This window comes from Anopheles ziemanni, chromosome 3, assembly GCF_943734765.1.
Source record: "Anopheles ziemanni chromosome 3, idAnoZiCoDA_A2_x.2, whole genome shotgun sequence".
NCBI classification, from domain to species: domain Eukaryota; kingdom Metazoa; phylum Arthropoda; class Insecta; order Diptera; family Culicidae; genus Anopheles; species Anopheles ziemanni.
The window spans coordinates 85,521,157-85,548,318 of record NC_080706.1 but is presented as its reverse complement, the minus strand read 5'-3'; the positions used below and the strand labels follow the sequence as shown (position 1 = coordinate 85,548,318).

General features: G+C 48.1%; 1 protein-coding gene across 1 annotated transcript in view; it reads left to right on the top strand.

Annotated features, from left to right (window-relative positions):
- The first annotated feature begins 946 nt into the window (after positions 1–946).
- The window catches only part of LOC131285688 (histone-lysine N-methyltransferase 2D-like), a 32,530-nt gene continuing 6,314 nt past the window's right edge, over positions 947–27,162 (top strand). The window contains exons 1-16 of the mRNA XM_058314544.1: positions 947–1,188; positions 2,588–3,248; positions 3,355–3,990; positions 4,081–4,324; positions 4,782–7,961; positions 8,677–9,446; positions 9,827–10,107; positions 10,236–10,438; positions 11,840–12,205; positions 15,636–15,774; positions 15,859–18,221; positions 18,304–18,401; positions 18,471–18,879; positions 20,672–20,776; positions 20,843–22,308; positions 22,390–27,110. Of these exons, the coding sequence (XP_058170527.1) occupies positions 1,077–1,188; positions 2,588–3,248; positions 3,355–3,990; positions 4,081–4,324; positions 4,782–7,961; positions 8,677–9,446; positions 9,827–10,107; positions 10,236–10,438; positions 11,840–12,205; positions 15,636–15,774; positions 15,859–18,221; positions 18,304–18,401; positions 18,471–18,879; positions 20,672–20,776; positions 20,843–22,308; positions 22,390–27,110 (15,754 nt within the window). The 5' untranslated portion in view covers positions 947–1,076. The remainder of the gene's footprint in view (positions 1,189–2,587; positions 3,249–3,354; positions 3,991–4,080; positions 4,325–4,781; positions 7,962–8,676; positions 9,447–9,826; positions 10,108–10,235; positions 10,439–11,839; positions 12,206–15,635; positions 15,775–15,858; positions 18,222–18,303; positions 18,402–18,470; positions 18,880–20,671; positions 20,777–20,842; positions 22,309–22,389; positions 27,111–27,162) is intronic.

The window sequence follows — 27,162 nt, the reverse complement described above, 5'->3', positions numbered from 1 at the left end:
AAAGGCTGGAAATATGTAGCAACGACAACACGTCTGAAGTGCACCCACGGAATAGTGCGAGTGTAAACGATCAGCGGCAGTGCAGGTAAAGGGGATGGCAGAAAAATGCTCTCCAAAAATCGACCCGTTGGCTTTCCCAACAATGGCGACCGCAAGCGATGATGAGCTTCACAAGCACTCCCAGCAGCGACTGCTGACTCCGACGAGCGCACGCATGTTGTAAAAACAGGAATTGATAAGTCGCCGAGTGAAGTGAATCAATGAAAAAATGGTTTAGTGTTGTTTGCAATAGCGCACCTTAGATCATTTCCGTACTGAATCAACCAGCTACACCCATACCCCGGATAGCAGTAGCGTTGGCTGGATGGTCATTCGTGTGGCAAGTGGTGTGTTTGCAAATAGTTAACCCTACCCAGCATCGTGAATAGTTGGGCTTGTTTTCTATGACTTCTACAATGCTCTTGTGTTATCAGTTGTTGCAAATGCTCTGAGAAAATGCGTTTTTGTTGCCTCTAATCATCGGTACACGGGGATACAGGAACATCATTCAATTGTTATCTTACTCATAAATCAATCGTTTTTGGGCATGGCGTGCGTTCCTTTGGTGCGGCTCGCTTGCGGACCTGTCAACTGTTTATAGCGCAGTGGTACAGAGCGGTAGCGCAGCGATCAGATATTAAGCAAGTGCAAACTATTTCTCTTCTCTACAGGGTCGACATGGTCATGGAAAATGTGGTAGTTTGAAGCAACCACACCGTTGAGATATAGCGCATGTTGTTGCCGCTGCCCTCATGGAAGAGAAGCCGGAAAAAGTGACAAAAATGTTAGTCGACAGAATCGACGGTGGAAAAGTAGATCGTGTACAGTTGTGAAAAAGTTCCCATAGAAGGATTTACGTTGATGTTTTATGTGGTTTAAGTTTTTTTTTCTGATAAAGTGAGATTTATGTAAAGTGAGTTCGATGATTCATAGTTATTAGTGTGCATCGCCGACTGTACCTATGTTTCGGTGCTTACGATAGGCCGTACGAATATCGAGGTTATTTTAGAAAAGTATTGACTCAAGACGAGAGTATAATGGATCCCGAGCAAATTATTCTCGATAATAACGATTTTGACGACGGTTCGGATTATGGCGAATACGAGTTTATGCAAGATCAAGATGCTCTCTCGTTGAATGCTCCTCTAGGTAAGTCAACTATCAGTGGTTAAAATTTCATCATCCATTCTACAACGTCCCTAACCCTATTGCCGAAATAAAAATAAGTAACAATTACAGTGAGATATGTGTAGTTTCTGGCCAATCCATCATTGGAACTCACACTCTGGGCTGGGTTAGAAATTCAATGATGTATAAAAAATAATTATACGATCCAATATCTTTCTCTCGCTTATACCCTCTTTCAATCGGTTTGCTAGAATTAGAAAAATGTACCGTAATGTATGATCCTTGTTATTTGGCTATATAGACTACTAATACAATTAATTACATGGTTTTGCCTATGGAATTAGATGAATTATTTACTTATCACTGTATGTATGTGTGCTCTTTACCCTTGTCAATGTTTTCCATTTCAAAAATTGTTAATTGATTTTCCTTTAGTTTGTCCGTCTTATGTTGTAACAAAATTGTTATCGCAAGATCGATTCGCATATATAATTTGTAAATTTTAAACGATAAAATCCCAAGAGTCTGCTAAGATTGTCAGTAACAATCTAGCTGTTAACACATTTTCAAATCATCAAATAAATGAAGGTAATACCCCTACAACACTAGTCTTGCCTTGTCAATTTATCCGTATTCGACTCCTAATCACCAACCAGTCAAAACTTTTGCATTATTGCATATTAATCCCTTTTATCTGTATTCATTACTATTTCCATTAGAGTAATTTATCTTAGATATTATTTTTAAGTTCTTTATGTTTTAAAAATAATTTATTTTGCAGCCATATCTATCCGCCTGTCACTTTATAATTTCTAAAATACACGCTTTTTTGCCAAATTTTTACAGACCACCAGTAGAACACAGAGCTAGAGGTGCTACCCGCTACTGCAAACGTACTGTTTTTAGTGTTAGAGAAAAAAAAGTAATACCAACCCCTTAAGATAAACACGCACGCACACAAACTTAAAATGTCTTTTTTAAAAGTTGACGCTCGCCAGATTCTCCCGTATGCCTTGTGTAATAGCTGCTATCGCATAATTCTACAGCCAATACAGTAGATCTCGAGTTTCAGTTAACCTTATAAAACATTAAAAAAATCCATTCACAAACACCCGCCACCATCAACCAACCACGCCTTCTACCAGACGAGAATTTTGTAGACATTGATTTGACCGTTTTGTCTATTGACTGATATCGGATCGAGTAAGCATTTGTTGATCCCGTGTGAAACCCCACCTACCGCACGCTCGCTCTCTCCCTGTCGCTCTCCGCCCCCCTGTCGTACTGGTTGAAGATATCTGCAATCAAATATCATCATCACTTTTACTTCCGGCTTCCTCCACATCATTCACAATTTGCGCGCGATAACATAAACAACAACAACACCACGCCCGATCGACACTATCGCCACCGGTTGCAGATGCCATCCTTGATCCGACGACAACGCCGATCTCGTGCCAATCCTCGCCGATAGAGGACTCCCTCACGCTATCGGCCAATCTAGAGGAGCAGCCGGCAGCGTCGTCGGTCGCGATCAGAGCAGCGACAGTAGAAGCGTCGACCATCCGTACGGTAGCTTCGAGTTCGGCCAGTCAGCAGCAGCAGCAGCAGCAGCAGCAGCAGCAAAGGCCTACACAGAAGCTTACCATCAAAACGATCATCCTAGGCAGCCCGGCGGTTGCCACCACAGTGAGCGGCGGTGGCGGACACGGTTCGTCCTCGTCTTCCTCTACATCGTCATCTCCGTCCTCTTCGTCCCCATCGTCATCCGTGCCTTCGCCAGCGTCGTCGATCGGTGTACGCTACGGACTGGGCGGTGGCAAACCATCGGCAGCGGCCCTACGGCGCGGTCCGGGACGTCCGAAGAAAGATTTCATTCCATTGCTAAAGATGTCGACCGGTAGCGCGAGTTCGTCCTCGAGTTTCGCTAGCGGCGCCACGATGTCGACGACGACGACGACGGCGACGGCGATGGTGAAAGTGAGTGGAAGCTCCGCCATGACTGCTGCTCCTGGAACCACATCCACGACCGTTGGCGTCGGTGGTTCCTCACCATCGTCAGAGAGCAAGATCGTTAAAAGGTAAAGTAGATGTGGCTTATTCAACCGTTTCTCTCTCACCAAACCGTGTAGCATAGAAGGGTAAATCGGCCCGCGTACCATATTGATGACCGTACCTCCTAACTAGCCCAAGATCCCCGTTTCCACTGCTTTTTAGATATAAAAATACTAATGTTGTTCGTGGTGGTATTCCTAAAAGGAAAGCGGAGCTAGCTGCCATTTCACTAAACGATTCCACCTCCAATCCTTCGGCAACAATGGCCAACGCGCGCAGTCCTCCTTCAAGCAGCCTTGCCGCTCCGCTCTCCTCACCGCCCGGTGCGACCGGGTTCGGATCGTTACTGTCATCGCCAAACGACGACGGTGGTACCCTCGTTGGTGGTGCTCCCAGCACCGCGAACAGTTCCGTCGCGTCTACGCCCACCGCCGAGATAGACGCTGACCCGGCACTTCTCATGCCGGCACCGGACGAGATGCCGTACTTTCCGGAAAAGTACCCCGGCAAGGTGTGCATCCTGTGCAATCTAGGAGAGCGCAGCCAGCTCGGTCAGGGTGAGATGTTGCGCATCGAGATGACGCTGGCCGCCGACCAGATAGCTTCCGCGCTGTCGCAGGACGAGAAGGCAATCGCGTCCGGGTTGGGAATAACGGACCCCTCGGGAGCCCTGGGGGATATCTTTGGCGATAAGAGTCCCAAAGCATCCGGTCTAGGGCCGCCACAGTTTGGGGGCAGCAAGCGCCAGAAAGGATCGAACAAGTGCAAGTAAGTAGTACGAGGGGACACCAAAAAAGGCTCACAGCCAATCGATGCAAATTGCTCAACAAAAACGCTCGCCCTTTCGCTTTTTCCTAGGAATCCCATTGCGAACGCCGAATATACGGACGAACTAGAAAAGATCGGCCATCTGGAGGTGATCGACAGTTCCATCAGCGATGGCGGGTACTTCTACATTCATCGTTCTTGTGCGCTCTGGTCGTACGGGGTCGGCCGTGACCCGGTCAGTGGGACGCTCAGCAATCTGGAGGTGGTGGTGGTGCAGAGCCTTAGCAGAAGATGCCACTTCTGTGCACATTATGGTGCAAGTTTATCGTGCAAGGTATGTTTCACCCATGATATGGCAAATTAGCATTGCTGTCTTGGTTTGTTATGTACTCTACGTACATAATTATGTATTTGATGTCTACCGAATGCCTGAAGAGCCTATATCGTTGCTAGTGAAATTCTGCTATTCGAATTTTTATAATATCGAAAAAGTGATCATGAATGAGTTGATTCCGAGAGAACGATCATAAAGGTTCATGGGGTAATATACATCACTTAAGGAGAACTGAAGCTGGAATGAACTTTACTAGTAATTTTGGAGTGTATCTATTTTGGTTCGTTGAGGTTCAATCTAGTAAACTGTTGGGGAAATTGTACGGTTTTAGGTAAAAAATCTTGATTGAAACCACTCATAGGCCTCACGGAAAGAATTCATTTGATTCAGAAAAATATAAGGCAGTAAGTTGGAAAAAAATATTAACTAAGATTATCCATTCTCGTTGATGTTTTAGATGTCCTGCCCGAAGTGGTATCACTTTCCGTGTGTGGCCGCCTCCGGTGGGTTCCAGGTCATCCAGACGTACAACATCTTCTGCAAGGAGCATCTCGGACAAGTGCCTTTAGTGTGTGCGGAGGACATCAACTGCCGGCAGTGCTCAGCGCTCGGTGATGTCGGAAACCTGGTGATGTGTTCGATCTGCGGCGACCATTACCATGGCACGTGCGTTGGGTTGGCACAGTTGCCGGGTGTGCGCACTGGCTGGCAGTGCAATTCGTGCAAGAAGTGTCAAATCTGTCGTGTACCTGACTCGTCCGAGGGCCGCTCGGTAGCGTGTGAACTGTGTGATAAGATATACCATGCAAGCTGCCTGCGACCGATCATGACCTCGATACCGAAGCTCGGCTGGAAGTGCCGCTGCTGTCGGGTGTGCTCGGACTGTGGTGCGCGTACGCCGGGTGCCGGTGCGTCGTCCCGATGGCATTCGCACTACACGGTCTGCGATTCGTGCTATCAGCAGCGCAACAAGGGATTCTCCTGCCCGATCTGCCATCGGGCGTACCGGGCCGCCGCTCATCGGGAGATGGTTAAGTGTAGCGTGTGCTACAAGTTTGTCCATAGTACCTGCGATCCGGATGCCGACCTGTCGACGTACCACAGCCGAAAGGAAGCCAATTCGGAGTACGAGTATTTGTGCAGTCCGTGCAAAACGGTCCTGCACAACGGACGGCTGGCGGCAGCACTACGTCGCAGCAGTGGCAGTGTTGATGACGACAGCATGTCCTTGTCACAGGACAGTCTAAATGACGACGCGATGGAGGTGGACAGCTGCGGAATTGGTAGCGAAGGCGGTCGGGATAGCATTCGGGAGCGTCTCGAACGGTCCGGCACGTCCGACGTAGGTCTCGGTAAGGGAAAGCCGTATGTAGCGAGCAAGATCGCAAAAAAGCGGCTTAGCCTAACGCTCAGCGGGGTCTTGGGCAATAATCGACCTAAGGGCATCGGAAAAGGGTTTCAAAAAAAGACCCGTCTGGCGGATATCACACGCAAGCGCGGATCAAAAGCGAAGATGCGCGGGATTTTCGGTGTACCCGGGCTCGGGCTGCAACGCCCGACTGCCGACCTTGTGGCGACGACAAAATCAAACGAGGAAGAACCGGGTGGTGAGAACAGACTCGTTCTGTGTTCGGCAAAGGATAAATTTGTCCTCACACAGGACATCTGTGTGATGTGCGGTGCCATTGGAACGGACCAGGAGGGTTGCCTAATCGCATGCACTCAGTGTGGCCAGTGCTACCATCCGTACTGTACGAATGTTAAGGTAACGAAAGTGATACTACAAAAGGGCTGGCGCTGCCTTGACTGTACGATATGCGAGGGTTGCGGCCAACGGAACGACGAAGCCCGGCTGATTTTGTGCGATGACTGCGATATTTCGTACCACATCTACTGCATGGATCCACCGTTGGAGCACGTTCCGCAAGGCACGTGGAAGTGCAAATGGTGCGCCATGTGTCTGAAGTGCGGCACAAACAGTCCCGGGTACAACTGCAACTGGATGAACAGCTACACCGAGTGTGGCCCCTGCGCTAGTCAGTCCAACTGCCCATCATGCAACGAGGGTTACGCGGACGGAGAACTTATTATCCAGTGTCACCAGTGTGAACGGTGGCTGCACAGTGCCTGCGATCAGATCAAGAACGAAACCGAAGCGGAACGTTGCGCGGAGGACGGTTATAACTGTCTCCTTTGTCGGCCGGGCGATCAGCCACCACCCCATCTGGTGCCAAAGCGCAGGTTACCGTCGGTGACAATCGCAGCGATTCCAACGGTAACGACTCCTAAGTCGGCGTCGAAACTGGAGGAAAGGATTGTTCCACTCGCTCTCGAGGGTAACCACTATCTCGATGGTGTGTGCTTGAGCGAGCACGGACTGCACCAGATAAAGGCGCTCCAGGCCGAGTTTGGAAAGCGAGGGAAACGGAAGCCGAAGCTTCCGGCGGAACCGCCACCGGCACCAGGCAAAGACGCTGCCATACTGGCAGCCATCGAGTCGGTGGTAGCCGGCAGCAGCCACGATAATTCCCTAGAAGGTCTTGAACCTCTCGATCCAAAGGAGGAGGCTGAAATCTACAAGGACGGTATGGTGTGGAACGATCCTACGCCACCCGAAGGGTTCGCCTTGTTTACCACCGAAAGTGGCACGGTGGTGCTGCGCAAGAAACGGCAGCGTAACCTGCAAAAACTAGGCATCGGAGGTTTCTTCGTGCGGAACAGGGGCGTGCGGACCAAAGATGGCAAGGATGACGAAGATCTGGGCGATGGCACCTTGGACGAGGACGGCGCTGCCGGTGGGGCGACAAAACCAAAGAAGAAGCCCATTCGGCGCAAGCCGAAAAGTAAGTTGATCGAAATCTACCCCAACATCCTGCAGGATGCATTCTTCGGTCGGTCACTTTTGAGTGCCAGCATGCCAACATTCGACATCGTGGCCAGCGACGACGACGTGAAGAGTGATGTGTCGGATGACAAAACGGTTAAGCTGTCGGCGGAAGAGTTGAAACTATTCGAGGCTGTCAAGACGAAGGAGGAAGAGATCAACAACCAACTGTCTAATGAACAAAGCGCCGGTGTTCTGGCTGTTCCGAGCACCACAAGCCAGCTGGTGAGAAATCAACCAATTACAGGTCAGCCAACTAAACAGCATGCCGGCGGTAGGCGCACGCCTTCCGCTGCCGCACATCTACCGGTCACGGAAGGCGGAAACGTAACTTCATCGGCTGTGGCCACCAATATGTCTTCCAATGGGGCTGCAAATGTTGTGACCGGTTGTGCTAGTAGTGGCTCTGCTCCTCTCGGTAGCGCTACGGGTGTTCCGTCCGTCGGAGTTTCAACTAAAATGGAGGAAGACGACAACAGCGACACGGAGGCGCTGAAGGATGTGCTAGGCCTCCCGACAGACTTTAACGAGGAAGAGTTCGTAAGCCAAATAATGAACGACGACGAGCTCACGAAAAACTCCAGCGCATTCGATGATCTCACCACCGCGACGGAGCTTGGCGAAACGCTTGCGAAGGCTTCAAAGGACGAGCTGGATATATTGAGCCCGCACTTTGATCTGGCCAATTTCGGTCAGATGGACAGCAAAGTGGTGGAGGAAATCTTCAAAACGGTTCTTACCGACGAATCGCAGGTAGGTTAAACTAAATAAAATGGAAGAAAAGCAAAAAAACATATTTTAAAAATATTAAAGGTAAATTTTTTAAAAATATTTATAATAAATATTTTAAGTTTGTTGAATTTAGATTTAGTCGAACTTGACTCTTTGAAACTTGTTCAATATGCCAGAAACATTTGTTTTCAACGCAATCGATCATTCTTTTTTTTATCACGGTATAAACTGCATAATTTCAAAGCTTTTTACCAACATCATTACAAAGATAGGTCGCATCATATCATGTTTACCTTTCATAAACGGCTTAAAAAGTTTGTGTAATACCTTTGTACACGTGAAATTTTACGTGAAAGTAAAATTATCAGAAAAGAAGACAATAAAATTTCACGTCTAATAAGGGTATAAACAACAAAATGTGGTATAGTTCATCTACTGAACAAGCAATTAAGAAGTTTGGTAAATTTTCTGGGGGAATGCTGCATGTGTGGAACACCATAACACTTGATTTCGGCCTTATCATAGCGACCAACAGGAATCATTTCCCATGACTTCGAGCCGACGAGCACTTTCGACTACTCGGGATGTTATTTTATTACAATATCCGCGAGATCCTATGTCACAACTGGAACATTGTGATCCAGAAATAAAACATTGCATCGACCTATCTTTTTACGATTTTGCTTTTAATCTAAACTGCTTGTTGGTTGTTTAACGGAATCGTTTAAATTTACAGGAATCTCAGGAGTCTATGCTTGCGGGTACCATGACACCTTATACGTCCAACACATCAACGCCATCGCATAGTGCCGACGTAACAAAAAAAGCCGTGAACACACGGTACATCGCAGCAGGCGGTGTGCAACCAATGATGCAGCAACCGGCACAGCAACAGCCGATGCAAGAGCATCCTACCCACTTACATAATCCATCACAACAACCACAGCTTCAAGTGCAACAACAACCGCAGCAGCAGCGTCAGTTGCCGGCCGGTATGGTTTTGGCGCAGCCCGTTCAATCTGCCGGCATGGCTGGTCAACAGGTGATGCTGAACGAACAAGCACATGCCGCTGCAACAGGTAGCAGCATGGGAATGCAGCCAAATCCATCGCAGCAGATGACGAACGCCATGGGTGGTATGGCTCCGACACACATTCCACAATCCGTCCATGGACAGTCTAACATAATGGGCGGTCAAATGATGTTGAACCAACAACAGCAGCAACAGCAACCAGGGACAATCGGTGTCATGCCACCAGGCATGATGCAGGGTCCGAATCTTGGTCCTAATGGACCTCAGCAACAAACTCCACTGCAGCAACAGCAGCAGCAGCCGCAACAGCAACAACAGCAGCAAGGCATGCCGAATTCATACACAATGATGCCTTCCCAAGCACAACAGCAGCAAATACCTTTAACAGTCAGTGGTTCTATACCGCAGGACGTAAACCAACAGCAGCAACATATGAACCGAGGGTATTATTCTAATGACTTCCTTTCCCAGAGGTAGGAATGGAGAAGGATGGAAAGTTGTAATTTCGATTTTTGCACACCTATCACACTTGTTGCTAGTGTATGCACACAGCAGTCCTTCGAATGAAATTTAGATAATGCTAGTATCGTTGTGTGTGCCTTTAACAGGCAACAAAAATCAAGTCCACCTGCATCAGTTGCACGTTCCGAGACATACCCCCCCCCCCCCCCCCCTCCCCCTCCCTAACACTTCATCCCTCTCTTTCTCTTTCCATTCGCGACAAATCGAACTTAGCACCATCCATCGTCACTTCCATTCCTTCCAAATTATGTTCACATTGTAGTTCCAACGACAATGATTGACGTCTAACACATTTTCTTCTCTTTCATGATTTACGCATTCCGTGCTGTAGAGCCATGATGAGTGCATACCAGGATCCTTCCCAGTGTCAGTCATCGGTTACAGTTCCATCGCAGCCACCGATGCAGCAATCGGGCCAGTGGCAGAACCAAAATATTCCGCTGGTGGCGGGTGCCGGCCCGATCGATACTTCGCCGGGGACTTTAGCCAGGGCCACAACCCTCCCGCAGGGTCCCGCAGCAGCGTCTGGTGCCGGTGAAATGGTCGGTACGCTGGACGAAAGCAATATGAAGAGTGCGCAAAAGCTGTCCGAGAAGATGCGGAAGGACGAAAGTGAGTTTACAGCCCATCTGACTAGCATAGGACTACTGCTTGATGGCTGACCCCCATTTTCGTTGTATGTGTGTGTGATTGCGCATTGCTAATGCATTGGACCTGGTTTGCTTCTCTACCAATTTTAGTGCTCGGCGATATGGCCACCATTTCCTCGGTTCTGTACTGCAACATGCGCCACCCCGAGCTGAAGACGGAGTACCCGAACTGGAACGAACGCTGGAAGCAGATCAGCAAACGATGGCGGCTGCTGTCGAACGAGGACAAGCAACCCTTCCTGCAGCACGCGCGAGACAATCGTTCGGCCAGCAAGATGAAGAAAACACAACAGGTATTTACCGATCGTGCTGATCATATTCATCGGCCACACTGTTTATTTAATTTTATATTTTACAACTTACATTTTCTGTTCTTTAAATACGTTTTGTTCTAACGGAGAAAAAAAATCATATTCCATCAAATATCAACCAAACAACAATGTCCTATTACTATACATCGTTTGCAAACGTAGTTGGTCAGAGAGTTTACAGTTGAATATCAACTCCAAAAAGATCATTTGAACCACTGCAACCATGTCGTGGCGTGGCTGCTTTTCCGTCATGACCAAAGCAATGCCAACCAGATGTGTTTTAGCGCGTAGTAAAAACGAATCAACCAACCAAACAACCTTTCCAGTCGCACACTCGGGCACTATTTGTTTTTGTGTCATTTCGATACTTCGGTTTTCATACACTCACCTTTTGTCTGTTACTAAACGGTTGCACGAAAATAGCTTTAAATACATACGACTCACACTTTTTCAAATTTGATTGCATTTTCGCCAGTTTTTTCGGTTACTTTGGACTATTTCAAGCTATTTTACCGTGTGACTTTCAGTTGAAAATCATTCATTTGTTATTAAATTCAAATCCACATTCTTCATACACTGACTCATTTATAGCTAGCAACTCCATACGTGTTGTGTGACTAACATGCGATTGAACTTAGTTTTATCCCTTCGGCAACGATAGAAACTACTTTTTTAGACAATTGTACATGCTCTCTCGTCCATTTAGTATCGCGCTATCAATCACCATAGAGGGTAGAGTTACCGTTACCGTTTACTGTCACCGTTTTATTTTATGTTGTGCAATCACTCACTCCATTCGTATGATGCTACCCTCAATTAACATCCGGTTTCATGCAGGTGCAAATTCATATGGCTCCCTTCACTTTCCTTTGCATTATCCGGCGGTACAATGCATCCACCCGAATGCAATAGTTCGTCGTAGGAAAACGACGTCCAGCTCGTCTTATTTTCCGAGCAAAGATCACGTTCGTCGATACTGAAATAAGACGCTTTTGCTTGAATTTTGCCTATAAGATATGTTTATCCAGGTTCACCTAGTATATAGAGCCAAAATCGAATGTTTCGTGACCATTGTCAAGGTATCAAAGTATTGTCCGTGCCCCCGCTGGCCTAGTAAATGGGGGCTTTCATGTGAGCCACGATCCGTCAATCTCTCTGTCTTCTCGAAAGCACCATGTATTTTTATGTTTCTTTTGTTGTTTGTTTGTTTGTTTGTTTGTTCGTACGTTATTCGTGCGTTCGTGCGTCCGTTCATACGTCCATCCGTTCGTATGTATGTTTGTTCGTAACGCTCGTATACAGAAGAGAACGAAGAAGAAAAACAGTTGGTTATGGTTCATATATATTTGCAACACTTCCCCATATCCCCCCAAATCGATTCAGGTACCACAGTTATCACCCAAAGATGGCAATAGCAATAGTTCTGGTATGATGAACATTGTCGGTCCCTCGTCTGCATCTTCTCCCTCTTGCTCCTCATCATCAAACATATCGGGATCGCTAACCACGGAAACGGGTTCCATGTTAATGGGGTCGGACCAAACGGTGGCTGGCGGTTTGGTACAACATCATCTCGGAACTCATCAGCAGCAGCAGCCGCAGCAACAGTCACAGCAGCTTCAGCAGCAGCTCCAACAACCGATGGTGAGACAGCAGCAGCCATCGGTTCCACATGGACAGCAAATGCAGCACCAGCAGCCGCAACAGCACCTGCTGCACAGCACACTACAGCCGCAGCCGCTACTTGAGGTGCAAGGAAATTCTATGGACGATGGCAACAACAGCTTAGACGAGCTCGGTGCCGCCGCTTCCAATACTAATCATGTTTTTAGTGCCATTCGCGATAGTAATACCACGCCTTCTTCCTCTAACGATACTAACACGAATGCATCAATAGATTCAGTTAATGGTGACGGTAGTAAGCCACACATATCCAACACTCACACCACACCTCGTAACGAAACACTCAAAAACACTACAATCACCACGACGGCGGCAGCCCCAACCACTAGTAGTACTACTGACCGAAACACTAGCAACTCGTCCATCAGCGAGGCTAGTCAACGGCGGTCACTCCTAAATCCCCTGCTATCGATAAGCGACAATGCTACTTCGAATCTGATCGTGAGGCCCCCTAGTGCCAGCACTGTGGAGCAGCAGCCTTCGCAGGTAGAACCGCAAACATCGATTGCTGCGGGGGGTGGGACGGGGGGTACGAAAGCGAACTTGGTCGTTGCCGCCAACATTGCCAACACGTTTATCAATCTCTCCAGCTTGACCGCTATGGGACAGACGGCAAGTCCTGCTGCCACAGTGCCCCAAACCATACCAGTCACCCAAAGGCAACCGCCTTACCAGCAGCCGGGAACCGAACATCATCACCATGCGCCGGGTAGTGTAAACGTTCTCGTCAACCAATCGATTCCACCGACCCACGTTATGAAGACACTAGCGTTAGGCAATGGCAGGGCGAATATTTTCGTGCCCAACGTTATCGCATCGAACGTTACCTCGCCGCACTTTACCGTACACCATCATCATCATCATCAGTTTGGCCCACGGAACGGCCCGGCACCGAATGTGACCGTAAACCCGAACGGGAACTTCAATACCAATTCCAGTGCCGTGCTGCGGCCAGGCTTCGCACACATCAGACCGGCGTTTCTGCCACAGGGGTTCAATATCCTCGGCAATACTGTCACAGCCGCGACTGCTGCTGGTGGCGGAAGCGGGGGTGCGATTCAATCCCCTATTTTGGCCGCTTCGCTGCAAACGATCAATAAAATTGCTGCCCAACAACAAACTTTACAGACTCAACAGCAGCAGCAGCAGCAGCAACAGCAACAGCATTCACGTTCAGCGAATGTCAATAAGATCATCAACGTCGGTCCGGATGGGTCCCAAAAAATACTTATAACTACAGCGGGGCACCAGTTGCTAGGCCACCAAAGCCCGCAACAGCACGGCAGCCCGCAAAGGCCACGGACACCATCGGTGCTCAACACTGGCGTCACTTCTTCCGTAACGATGATGAACGTAAATGATCAGCAAATCCGCGTACTGACCCCCTGCGAAATCATGCGTACGCTTCCATCCCTCGATGGCGTCGGGACGTACGAGATGACCCCTACCAGCGCAAAAAGTGTCAGCGCACCACAGTCTCCGCACTTTGCGGTTCTCTCCTCAACAATGCCTGGTGGAATGGAAACAAAACACGACCCCAGTAATCCGACGACGGCTACTAAAAACACTTTTTCCCTTACGAAACCCGATGGTGGTAGCAATGACACGATGGCGATAGATGGTTCCAGCGTGGGCAGCCCAAATCCAAGCGACGATGGAAGCACTACCAATGGCTGTCTTCCCAATGTTATCCCTAGTGATCATGTTACTAGTGCCGCCGTTACATCCTCATTCTCAGATAGTGCTAACACCATCGCCACAACCACTACCTACCCTACCACCACCATAACAACCACTACTACCATCAACACCAACACCACCACCACCACTACCAACACCAATACTCCCTGTTTGCTAAGTGCTACTAGTACTGTGACCAGTATTGTTTCTACCTCCACCACCATCACTTCTACTACTACTGCTACCAACACAAGTACTACCACAACTAGTAATGCTAGTATCCATTCTGCTCCTACTACTACCACTACTACTACTACCGCACCCGAAACGGTGAGAATCTTAATCGATAGAAAACGTAAAGCGAATGTTTTGTTTTACTTCTACTACCATTCCATTTCGGTTTTGTTTGAATTTGCCAACTTGCTGCTAGAAAATGAATCGTATCGATTTTGTCTTTTGGTTTAAATATTTTTATATAACATTGTTTTTATAACACAGCTTGTTGTTGTAGTTTTCCAGTGTTTTTTTTTCTAATTTTTCTTGCAGATAGTATTTTTATTCTGCTAGATTTGATTGTATTTTGCAGTGCTCTAACAAAGCTGTTGGCCGATTGGAATTGTCTTAGATTGACATTGTTTTCTTTATTCAAAATCAGCAGTATTTTTGAAATTTTTCAACCTTATTTTCATATTTCTTTTTAATAATAGTTTGCTTTTTGCTCTAAATTTTATCGAAACCTTACTCGAATATTGATATTTTGGTGGAAAGCTGTTTTGAGTTTTGTTTCCCAAAGTTTACGAAATATCGTGGACACGCCCTTTCCTTGTTTCCATTTTTATGTTTTCGCCCATTTCGTATTACATGTTATATATTTGTGCATCAAAGGATAGGTAGAATGTTTATTCGAGGGTTTGTGGCACATCAACTATTTACGAAATTTAGCGTTTCGCTCTCTTCACGCAGATAGTATATGTCCATCTAACGCATGTTATGTGTTTTTATTGTAAACGCTTTATTTTGTGCTCTTATAATAATGTTTCATTTAAATTTAATTAGTAATGTATAAAAATTGTGGTTTTGAAGTAATTTTATGGTTCTGGCTTTTTTTTTATAAATGTAAATGACAAAAATCATTATTTCATAGTTCACTCATGTTTAACTTTTACTTTATGTGTCTTATTTAATAATTATCTGTTTCAATGTGAAACCGTTTGTTTCACATTTTAATACATTTTAAAAGTTACAGACCTGTACATATCATCAACATTGATTTCACGTCATTCTTTTTCAATTGTTTGTTTTCTACTATAGTTATCATGTAATGGATATATTTTGATTTTTGCACCTTTTGCACGTCCCCTGGATATTAATAACTACTTGGCTAGTTACTGTTAAAAGTTTTGTTAATATTTCGATATATTAATTTCTATGTGTAGCTCGTTTGAGTGCCAATTAAGTTTAATGGTGCAAACAATCAAATCAATAAGGTGTATGCAAGCTGCAAGCAAAGCTCACCATTAATGTGAACTTTCGGATAACAAACGTAAATGCTTATAACAGCAGTAGGTTCTAGCTTGAATATTATGGTCTGAGAATATACTCTATTGATGGCATTGTTTTATCATTTGTCTACTTCAGATATATCCTTTCGATGGTTACGATAGCTAGTTGTTTTCTTTATTTGCTTCCTTTCGACTGCATATATGGCACTAAAAAGCACACCGCAAAAGTAGAATGATTCAAGTAAATCCATCTTTTTTTTCTTTCTTTTGCTTTATTTTCCTATTGCGCGAATACTTTATTTTCCGTCAACCAGGATCAGGATAAAATAAATGCACAACAGAAAAGCATGCGCGAGGCGGAGCAGGAACGTCAATGGAAGCAGTTGCAGCAGCAACGAGCTCGGGAGCAGCAATCGCAGCAGCATTTGCTGTTGCCAGAGCAACGAATGCAAGGTATATCGCAAAACCTACAACTCAAGTTTAAAGATAAGCTTGTTAACATTCCTCTATTTTTATTTCTCACATTCTTGTTCACAGATCCAACAATGCAACTGCAAGTTGCGACAGATGTGGGACCGGGAATGAGTCCAATGGCAAGCCCCTCGCCCAATTCAAGAGGTCCTTTCGTTTCTCCCGTAAACAAAACCCGCATGCCTCCATCGGTCGGCGGTAGTATGGGAATGAATGCCCCCTCCAGTCCCGTATCCGGTAGCTTTCAGCATCCAATGGGTATGCCAGCTAGAGGGCTTCCCGTACCGATGCAACAACAACGCCAGCTGCCCGGTCCGGTTGGTCAGGGGAATCGAATGCCATTGAGTCCGTTTTCACCTCAGTCGCAACAGCCACAATCTCCACATGATGTTATGCCGGAATCCCCCGTGAGTCAGCACTCCGGCATGGATCCGTTCGTGCGCCCTCCTTCCGAAGGCCTTGGATCGGATGGATACGCCGTCCATCATTCACCGCAAACTCCCCGGTCCATGGGACACCAAAGCCCAGTGGCAGCTGCCAACAGAAGTCCCGCCTACACGGGGCCACAGATTGGACCCAACGTTGTCCCAGGCAGTATGCGCATGAACACGATGGATGCTAGCGGGTACGCGGGTGCACCAGGCACACCGAGGCCTCAGTTTTCGTCAGGCACTTCTAGACCGACGGTTTACGCACGTCCTGGTGACTTGTTTGGCCCGATGCAAGGCTCGCCTTTCACCTCGCCCCGCTCCGATGGATTCGCCCAGTCACCGCAGGAAGGGAATCGACAGTTGCGCGATCTTTTGCAACGGCAACAACTCCCTGCACCGAATCCACCATCCGGTGGTCAGATGAACAATGTTGCTAGCGGACCGGCGAGTGGTGTTGGTTTGATGCAACAATCGGTTGCCCAACAGTCACCTCAAGCCCAAGTGCAGTCGCCGGGAGGGTTTATGGACGAACAGCAGCAACAGCAACAACAACAGCAGCAGCAGCAACAACAATTGCACCAGCAGCAATCCCAAATGCAACAACAACAGCAGGCTGCCCAAGTACAACAACAGCAGCAGCAGCAATCTCAAATGGCGCAACAACAACAACATCAACTCGTGCAACTTCAGCAGCAGCAGCAGCAACAGGCCGGAATAATGCAAGGAGTACAGAGTCAAGGCCCAATGCCTTCCAGCCCCACCGATTTGGGAACGTTCCGACAGCCGTTGCCACCAAACATGATGGCTAGACCGCGTATGCCGGGTACGATGATAAGACCGACCGGTAATATCGTCGTAGGAGCCAACAATCAGATCCTCGTTCGACAGCAAATTGTCCGCTCTGCAGGCCCAAATCAGTTGCTTATATCTCAACAGCAGGGAATGATGCAACCGCAGCAGCAACAATCAGGGCAGGTACTGCGGCAACGAATGCAAATTATTGGTTCCACTGTCCCCGAGGGAACACAGTTTGTCTCTCCAATGGGACATTTGATGCATGTCCAGCAACAACAAATGATCACGCAACCACATCAGCAACAACAAGTACTTACCCCTTCACAAACCGACCAACACAACATTGCGCTTCTAGCCCAACGGTTGGCGGGTGAGGGTGACGCACATGTTGTTCCCTCCTCGCCGAGAACGTCACAACAAATCCAGCAGCAGCAGCAACAGCAACAACAGCATTCACAGCAACTGCAGCAGCAAGCATCGGCATCTGGTTCTGGACAATCGGATGGATCGTCAGAAATTCCGGATAGCGTTAGTGCTGAGTTGGAGAAACTGGAACAAGAGGATAACACGGGTATGGGTGAGGTAGAAGGGGTTGGCGACTTGCTTGGTGAGCTGGGCGATGATGATGCCGATCTACTCAATTCGCTGACGGCGGAAATGGGAGAGGATTTCAACATTCTCGAGTACGCAGATCCTGAGCTCGACACGACGGACGGCGAAAAGTCGAACCTCCTCGACAGTCTGGAACTCGACGACGAAAACAAAGAATCCGATGCCAAAAGCAAGCAAAAGCTGCAGTCGGACACTGCAGGTGATGGCATGGCGGAGCAACAGAACAAACAAACATCCGCTGCGAATGCTGGTAGACCGTCGTCTGGGAACGAGACTTTGATGCCGAATATGGGAAATACCGTAGTGACGGCTCAAAACACGATGCAACCTGGACAATTTATGCCAATGCAAGGACAGATGATGCAACAACCGCAGCTGCAGACGACAATGCAACCACAACAGCAACATCAGACGACAATGCAACCACAACAGCAACATCAGTTCGCCCAGCAACAGCTTATCGGTTCGAGTCCTGTTCCACAGCAGCAAATGCAGCAACTTCCGGGCGGTGCTCAAATGAAAGCAATCCGCCCGAACATGTTGGGGCAATCCCAGATACATCAAATGCATTCACAAATACCACAACAACAGGTAGGGATTGACAAAATTTGTAGAAAAAAGGTCATACTTTGAATGAAACATTTACCTCTCTTGCCTTACCCTGCATCCCTAGATGCAACAGGGTGTCTTGATTGGCGCAAATCCCATGGGACTTGGGCCTAGGATGATAAATAAGGATGGAACTGTTGGTATTGTGAATATGAAGGCTGGGTAAGTCACTATTATTCGTGTAACGAGTGTGTCAATGGTCGTTGCTGAATATTCCCTTCTTTGTTTCAGTCTCATGAACCAACAGCAACAGCGAATGCAACAATTGAAGCAAATGGGTGCAGGATTCGTGCAGAACATTATACCAGGTCAACCGCAACAGACGCGCATTGTACAGCAGATGCAAGGCAACCGTATGATACAGACGGTCACCAATATGCCTGGACAAGGGCAACCATCCCAGCAGCAGCCGCAGCAGCTTGGGGGCGGTGGAGGTGGTATACAGAACCAAACGCAAATGGCCATGCAACACCAGCAGCTGCAGAATGTCCAGCCGCAAGCTCAGGGTCAGACAACTCAGCAGCAACAGCAGGGTGGCGTACCTGTTGCAGTTGGTCAGCCACCACCGCCGCCGTATCCCGAACCTCCGCCACCGTATCCGGGCAACCAATCAAATCCAATGGGGACCGCTCCCGTTCAGGTGAGTCAGGCGTTGTTTTTTAAATTAAAAATTCATTTTACCAAATTCATACTGTGGTTATTTTTAATTTCGCAATTTTGTTTTATCATCATCGTTAAATGTGGGAAATGGTTCAATTTTAAAACTCAATCATATTTTGTATAGCTCATATTAACTTACTGTGGGCAATCGATTGCCAAATATGTTTACCTATGTGATATTGTTGACTGTTAATGAGTATCTTACAGATTACAATCCACACACAGTCCTACCGGGTCAGTTTATTAGAAAACAAAAATTATAAAAATGTTGTTTTTTTTTTAGATGCAGTCTAAGTTTGTCGATCATTATAATACAGTACAATTAAATGCGAGTTAAAAAAAAGATGTATTCCCTTGAACTTCTAGATTGTTGTGTGTTTCAGTTTAATTTCCGGGCAATAAGAGAAACATTTACTCGCATTACTTGTGGAATGAATTTGACATCATAAAATAAATCATGAGTAATATTGTAGACTTTACGCTCATCTACGCGTAATTTACACAAACCGAAAAAGACTGAACTGAAAATCTGAGCAAACAATCATTTTATTACTCATTATGAGCACCACTTTTCGACATTTTCAAACAAAACAAATCAGTATCCATATCCACTCTGGCACTCCAGACAGAGGCATGTCCCTGCTATACTCTTAATTAAACTCAAGCACTGGATTTATTATAAAACAAAACCAACCTCTACACATGAGTTAAATGTCTTCCTGCTGCCTTTTTGATCAGTCCTTACTTGCCTTCCCATTGCTCGGTTTACCCCTGTCACAAACACCCACGTTTGTTTTGAATTGTGCTGTGTTACGCCATCACGTTTTACTTATTCTTCTTTTCATCTTCGAACACTGGTCAGCATCAGATGTATGCGAAATATTATAATAACTGCTGTGTACCGAACACAACACTATCAACACCTTCTACGCGACGTTCGCTATTGCTAAAGGTGAGAGAATCGCCGGCGCACCGGTACCGCACCGGCACCTTTAAGTACACCGAAACAATAACTTACTTATAACTATTACCTGCACCTTCACCGTGCCGCATCGTGTACGGAGGCTGTCACTATTTACACACCGGTCCTATTTCTTCAAGCTCACCAATGACACATGCTCGTTCGCTAGTTTTCTTTTATTTATATACATATATAGTGTAATCAATACGAGCAGATTGATTTCTATCGTATTCATTTTCGTAGGAAGACAAGCATTTTAGCGTAGCGTAGACTATGCACGCTGCAAATCACAAAAGAAAACACTTGGCTTTTTTCTTTCCGTTCGTCATTTCGTCGTCGCATTTAACAAAACTCAAATAGAACTGTATTCTGCGCCCTTTCAATGCTAGTTCCTCTACCTGACCTGACTAGCTAGCTAACTGCTGTAAGTGCTTTTGTCTGTGCTAGCAAAACGATTGTTTTTCCAATATTGGATAAGTAAAAAGCATATATTTTCTAAACTGTAAAACACACCGTCTAAAGTACAAATGCGATGGAATGTGACTGTGTGCCAAACAGTTGCCTCGTATTTCGTGTAGTTCTTCCGTAGCTGAGTTGCAAAGATTCAGACTTTTCAGAACTACCTGGGTAAACCATCCTCTAGATTCTATTTAGTTGTTTCTCACCGGAAACACATGGAGCATCATGTGTGTGCGTGTTGGAACCGTAAAGTAGTAGAACGTGTGTCCGTAGTAGCAACGCGTTACTGGAGGGCATCCGGTTTATATTTACTAATGTCGAGTTCTGTTTTTTCTTCTTATTTTTACCCCAGGAACAACGACTATTGCTGGAGGACATGGTTGAGCAGGAAAAACGGGAGCAAGCTAATCAACTGCAGCAAGTTAGCGATATGCCAGCTAACTTGTTGGCCGATCAGGTAAGCGCCGTTGTTTGATCTTAATGTATAAAAAATAAAATGTTACTAATGCTTATTTCTTTGCAGCAGTACGATGGCATTATGAACAATCCACAAGGCATTGTACGTGGGTCACAGCAGTCCGCCGGCATGGTGGTTAATCAGCTACATCAAAACCAACAGCAGCAGCTTCAATCACCACCAGGGATGCACGGTCAGATTCAGATGCAATCACCGAATGGGACACAATTCATGCTTCAGCAACAACAGCAGCAACAGCAACAACGAATGAACACCCACTGGCGCCCACCGACACCAGTACAGACAACAGCAGCAGCAGGAGCCGGTACGGTATTGGGAGGACAAATATCTTCACAGCCCATCGCAACCAATAGTCAAATGGCGAAAACAACTACCACTTTACAAACCGGTGCTGCAACAACAACGGCGCCCTCAACTGCAACGACCACCGATCCTTCGGCCAACAAATCAATCCCACTGTTTCAGGCTAATTTGCAACCCCAACCTCCACAACCACCGGAAACTATCGCAACCGACCAGGACCGCGTGCTGCAGATCAACTACGAAAATTGGTTGAACCAACAGAATACGGTGCTGTCGAACCAACTGAAGTACTATGAAACGGAAATAGTGAAACTGCGCAAGGTGAAAAAACAGCTCAACACCAAGCAGCGCCACTTGCGCAAGCAGGGTAACGAACTGACGGACAACGACGCCAAAGAGTTGCAGAAAATAACTGCCGATCATGGTATCATCCAAAAGCAACTAGAAAATGCGCGCCGTCAGCAACGGCAGCATTCCGTTATACTGCAGGACTACAAAACGAAGCATCCGACGTCTAAACCAGCGGCGACAACTCCGACTCCGGTCGGGGCACCACCTGGCAGCTCTCCCGCTCAATCACTTATTGCCCCACCGTCTCCTCTCATGTCGCCCTCACCCAGCTCGCAGCCAGGCTCGCTCTATCAGCCTCCGGTACAGTCCCCGTTAGGCAATCCTATCCTGCAGCCGAATCAAAGTCCACTGCATTCGCCCAGCCCGCTCCTGTCACACAGTCCCGGACCAGCAAGCGTTAATTCGGTCCTGCAAAGCCCAGGCGGTAATCACACCAACTCAAACAGTGCTATGTCTCCGTACAGCACGATGCAACCTTCGCCCCGTATCGGTACTCCACACTCCCAGATTGACGAGAATCCGTTCAGTCCTGGGCCGGCAGGTGGCCCATCGCCGTCGCCATCGATACCCGGTAGACTGACATCGCCAGCGCCAAGAATGACCTCCCCGCAGCACCGTGTAGGCGGCCAGCAGCTTGTCGGTGCAACGGGCCGCATGGTACCGAGCCCCGGCCACCAGTACACACAGCAAGGCATGATGCTACAGAACACCATAATGAATCAACAGCAACAGCAGCAACAACAACAGCAGCAGCAACAACAAACGCGCTTTGTGCGCCCACAAATTATACCGAACGATCCGAACGTAAGAATGCGTGTTGCAAACAGCATTCAATTGCAACAACAACAGCAGCAACAATTGCAACAACAACAACAGCAGCAACAATTGCAACAACAACAACAGCAGCAACAATTGCAACAACAACAGCAACAACAATTGCAACAACAACAGCAGTTAATCGGACAAAACCCAAATGCCGTTCGCCAACAAATGCAACCGGTTGGTTCGAGTGGCACAGCTAGCGGGTACAATTCGCCCCTAGGCAGCCCCCAGCCCATCATGTCTCCAGGTGGGGGCAATGTTGCTCAACATCAGATGCAACAACCGCAGCAAGGCATAGATCCCCGAACTATACAGTTCATGCAGCAACAGCAACGCATTCAGCAGATTCAGCAGCAACGCCAGCAACAAATCTTGCAACAGCAACAACAGCAGCAACAACAACAACAACAACAACAACAACAACAACAACAACAACAACAATCACCTCAACACGCAGCAGCGGGTAGTGCAAGTACAATGATGCAACAGCAACCAAACCAGCAACAAATGCAAATGATGCAACAGCAGCAGCAACAAATGCAGATGCATCAAATGCAACAACAACAACAACAACAACAACAACAACAACAACAACAACAACAACAACAGCAGGCGCAACAGCAGCAGCAGCAGCAACAACAACAAATGAATTATGCAAAGCAAAGTCCAATTCACCAGCAACCACCTTCCCCATTGCTAAGCATTGGAGGCGGCGGAACCACACCTACATCATCCCCAATGCCTCAAAGTCCGATGATGTATTACGGGCAACAGCAGCAACAACAGCAGCAGCAGCAGCAGGTGCAGCAAGTTCAACAGCAGCAACAGCAGCAACAGCAACAGCAAATACAGCAGCAGCAACTTATACGACAACAGTCCCTACCGACCGGCGATGGTAGCTACACAACCAATTCTACCGTCGGGAGTGGTGGTGGTAGTGGTGGAGGAATGAATCACCCATTGAATCCACTTCCTCTGCCATTCGGAACGTTTGGTTACATAAAGTTAGGTCTACGTGGCGGATCGCCAATGTGGGGTAGTGCCAGGGGGAACAAGCGCGCCAATCCAGTGGCTCAGTTTCAGCAGCAACAGCTACAAAAGCAATTACAAAAACAGCAACAACAACAACAGCAACAACAACAACAACAGCAACAGCAGCAACAACAACAAGCGGGTGCTGCTACGAGCGCGGGCACTTCTGGACAGCGACCACAAGCAGTGACCACCAAGCAGCAAACCATTAGTGCCAATGCGACCTTCATTCAGCACCGCAATCGTATCACGATCGTGCAGAAATCACTGGCAGGTACGATGGGAGCCGTCACCTTAAAGCCGGTAAACCAAGTGAACCAACTGGGAGCGACAACTACGGTGGTCAATAACAACAGCGGCGGTAGCAGTAGCAGTAGTAGCAGCGTCGAGGAGATTGTCGTAATCGACAGCAGTCCGGATGAGAAGCAACAACGATTGCTCGATTACGATGATGATAACGATAAGACACTGGTCGATGCGGAGGTTTCCCTGAACTCGGTCGCACACCATGGCACGGATGGGGATGAAGCGATCATCGAGTCGTTTAGTACGACCCCAACCGGATACGAGATTGTTGGTAGTCCGCTCGATTCGCAAATAGTATCCGGTGGTGAATACAATCTTTTCTCCGACGATGTGGTTGAGTGTGTGGACAGCGAAGACGGTGGTGGTAGTGGTACTGGTGGTTCCGGTGGCGGTATAATTTCCAGCATTACTAAGAAAGATACCCGAACCGTTACGGTGGAATTGCTAATGGACGACAGTTCAAAGGACAAACCCTTGTTGGGCAGCTCCGAAATAGAGATTGTGGAGAGCGTCGATGACAGCAACATCACGACGACGGCAGAAGACTTCGAGGCGATGATCGATAGTCGTCCAATAGAAGGGACAACAGCAGACGGCGGCGGAGGGATGAGTGAGACCACTAGTTCCGCAAAGTCGTCAGAAACTATTAGCGTCCACCAGCATCAGCAGCAGCGCAAGGAAGAGAAAACGGTTTCACCGACGAAAGAGATGACCATCGTAACGGTGCAGCACCAGCAGCAGCAAAACAGTCCCAAACCAATTGCCTATCCCGCGGGGACCATTGCCATACAGAAAACGCTGATGCAAACCCGACCCATTGTATCCGCCGCCCACCAGCGGCTGGTGAAGGATGCAACGGAAACAACGGCCAAGCTATCGATCGGAAATACCACCATCTCGGTGCCGATACTGAAAAAAAGCTTCCCGATGGCGACCGCCTCGAAGACGGGTGGGGGTGCGCAGGACCACCAGAACGCAGTCAGCCGCGCGACGACAACGGCGACGACGACGAAGAAGATTCTCAACACGTCCGGGTTGTCGATCAGCAACATTTCGAAGAATTCCGCCGGCGGAACGGTGATAGCCGTGGCCGGGCAGAAGATCAACACAACCAGTATCGTAACGCTGTCGTCGCTGAACCTAAACCAGTCGGCTCCCTTCATCACGAAGACCTTCGCTCGCCCCGGCACGGCCGCCGTTACGATCCAGCAGCAAAAACAACTCCAAGCTCAGCAACTGGCGGTGGGTTCGCAGATAAAAATACAGCAAGCTCAGGCGCTCGCCACTCAGTTGACCGTTGCCAATGTAGCAGTGGCCAGCAGCAGTAGCTTAACTTCCACAAACACCGCAACCAGTGTGCAAGCTACAACAGTTTCTTCGCAACAGCAACAACAACAGCAACATCAGCCGCAGATTGAAAATATAATATTGAAAAGCAAACCGAAGGCACCGTCACCGAGTTTGAGCTATGCGAAGCTTTCCACACTCACCGTGACACAGGATACGTCACTTCCGACCAAAATCTTCGAAGATGATTCCATCTCACCGGACAGCTCCATCAGCCAGGAGGATGCTGATCAGTTGCCACTTGAGAAATCGGAAGCGACCGCCTCCGACTCCCTGGCGGACGCATTTGTGCAGGTGACCGAAGCGCCGGCAGATGGCAATCAGCAGCAGCCAGACGCAACGGCTGGAAATAGTAAGCAAAATGCTCCCACAACAACAGCAACAACAACTACTACCGTCGCCAGTACAATTCCGGTGCACGTAATATCGAAATCGAGGGAAAACTCACGCAGTCCCATCCTACACGGTGGGGAGCGGCAAGGCACTCCAACTGGCCAGCGAATCGTATCGTCCATACCGCAACTTTCGCCCCTGTCGCAACCGAATGAGCTGACTTTGAATGCAATGAACGTGTCGCAACAAGTGCGTTCCATCATGTCGTCGATTAATGTATCCAATGCGACCACGGTCTCAGCGAGTGGGGCGTCCTCTGGGCACCAAGCCTCGACACCCTCAGCGAACGTCTCGTCCAGCAACATATCGACGATAACGTTCGATACAATCATCGGCTCGAAGGGTGATAATATGAGCAAAACGGAAACGATTGCCAGCATCTTGAAGACGGTGTCGGGCAAGACTATCTTACCGGCGGCCGCAATCGCTTCAAACTCGTCGAACTTGATTAAGGTGTCCGAGCACCAGCAGCAGCAGCAAGGTGGTGGAGTGGCAGCAGCATCCGGACTAACGACGACCACCATCACGTCCATTCCCGGCACGAAGCTTATCACACAGCAGTTGCAGTTGAGTCGCATCCCCGGACAAGCGATCGGCGGTGGCAACAACAACATCCTGGTGGTGAAACAGGTGCGCGCTCCGAGCAAGCAGGCCGGCCAGGGTGGCCACCACCAAAAGCAACTGGTTGTGCTCACCCAGGGTGGTCAGGGTGGCCAGGGTGGTGGTGGGCAACAGATAAAACTTCAGCCTCATCAGCAGCAACAGCTGGCCAGCGGAAACAGTGTTATCATTCAGAGCCAACCAGCTGGTGGAAACAGTGGAGGAGGAGGAGCAGGCGGTGGAACCAATGTCCAGGGTGGTAGCTTCGTAAAAATTACCACCGCCACGCCGACCGTAGTGTCCGCGAGTGACTCGATGGTAAAGACGGTCGACTCGAACAGTGCCAGTACTATCGCTACCATTCTCAGCAATGCAAATCAGCAGCATCAGCAGCAAACATCGCTGCAATCATTGATTCCCCAGCAGCAAAACCAACAACAGCAGCAGCAGCAGCAGCAAATTATATGCACCAATCAAGCAACCGGGCAAACACGCATCCTCAACTTGGGTACCGTTGTCGCCACTGTCAGTGATGCCGGTCAGACCAAGTCCATAGTAATGAACAGCAGCGGCGGCGGTGGTACTCGCGCCGCTACGATAACAAGTGTAAACGTAACACCCGTGGCTGTGTCTACTGCATCACCCTCTACGAGCATTCTTAGCGCAACTCTTTCCCAGCCTCTGGTGAAGGGCAGCAATGCGTCGGCCATCAGCACGCTGCTGCAAAATCAGCTCCAGAGTTCGAACTCCTTCCGACGCTCAAAGTCCACTGATGAGGCACCGGGCCATGTGCAAGGGCGCGGCGAATCGGCCTCGCAGATCCTCTCGAAGCGGCTCAGTCTAGAAGCGGCCAACGTGGTCAAAAGTGAACCGGTGGATAGTGTTTCCGACGACACGAACGTGAGCTCCTCCTCCTCGTCGACGACAGCGGCTTCATCTGGGCCAAAGCAGCCAACACCTCCACCCTCGGCCGTTGGCTCATCATCGGCTGTATCAAAATCTGAAACGTCCACTGGAAGTGGGTGTAAGTTTTCCAGCATGTCGTCTTCCACCTCCTCGGCCTCCTCGTCAGCCGGTGTGATGTCAAAGTCTGAGGATTCGCAAAATGTATTGCTGAAGCAGCTACTGCAGAACAGTGGAGGTAGCAGCAGCAGCGGGGGTGGTGGTGGTGGTGGTAATAGTGTAGGAGTTACTGGTGGTTCCAACCCCTC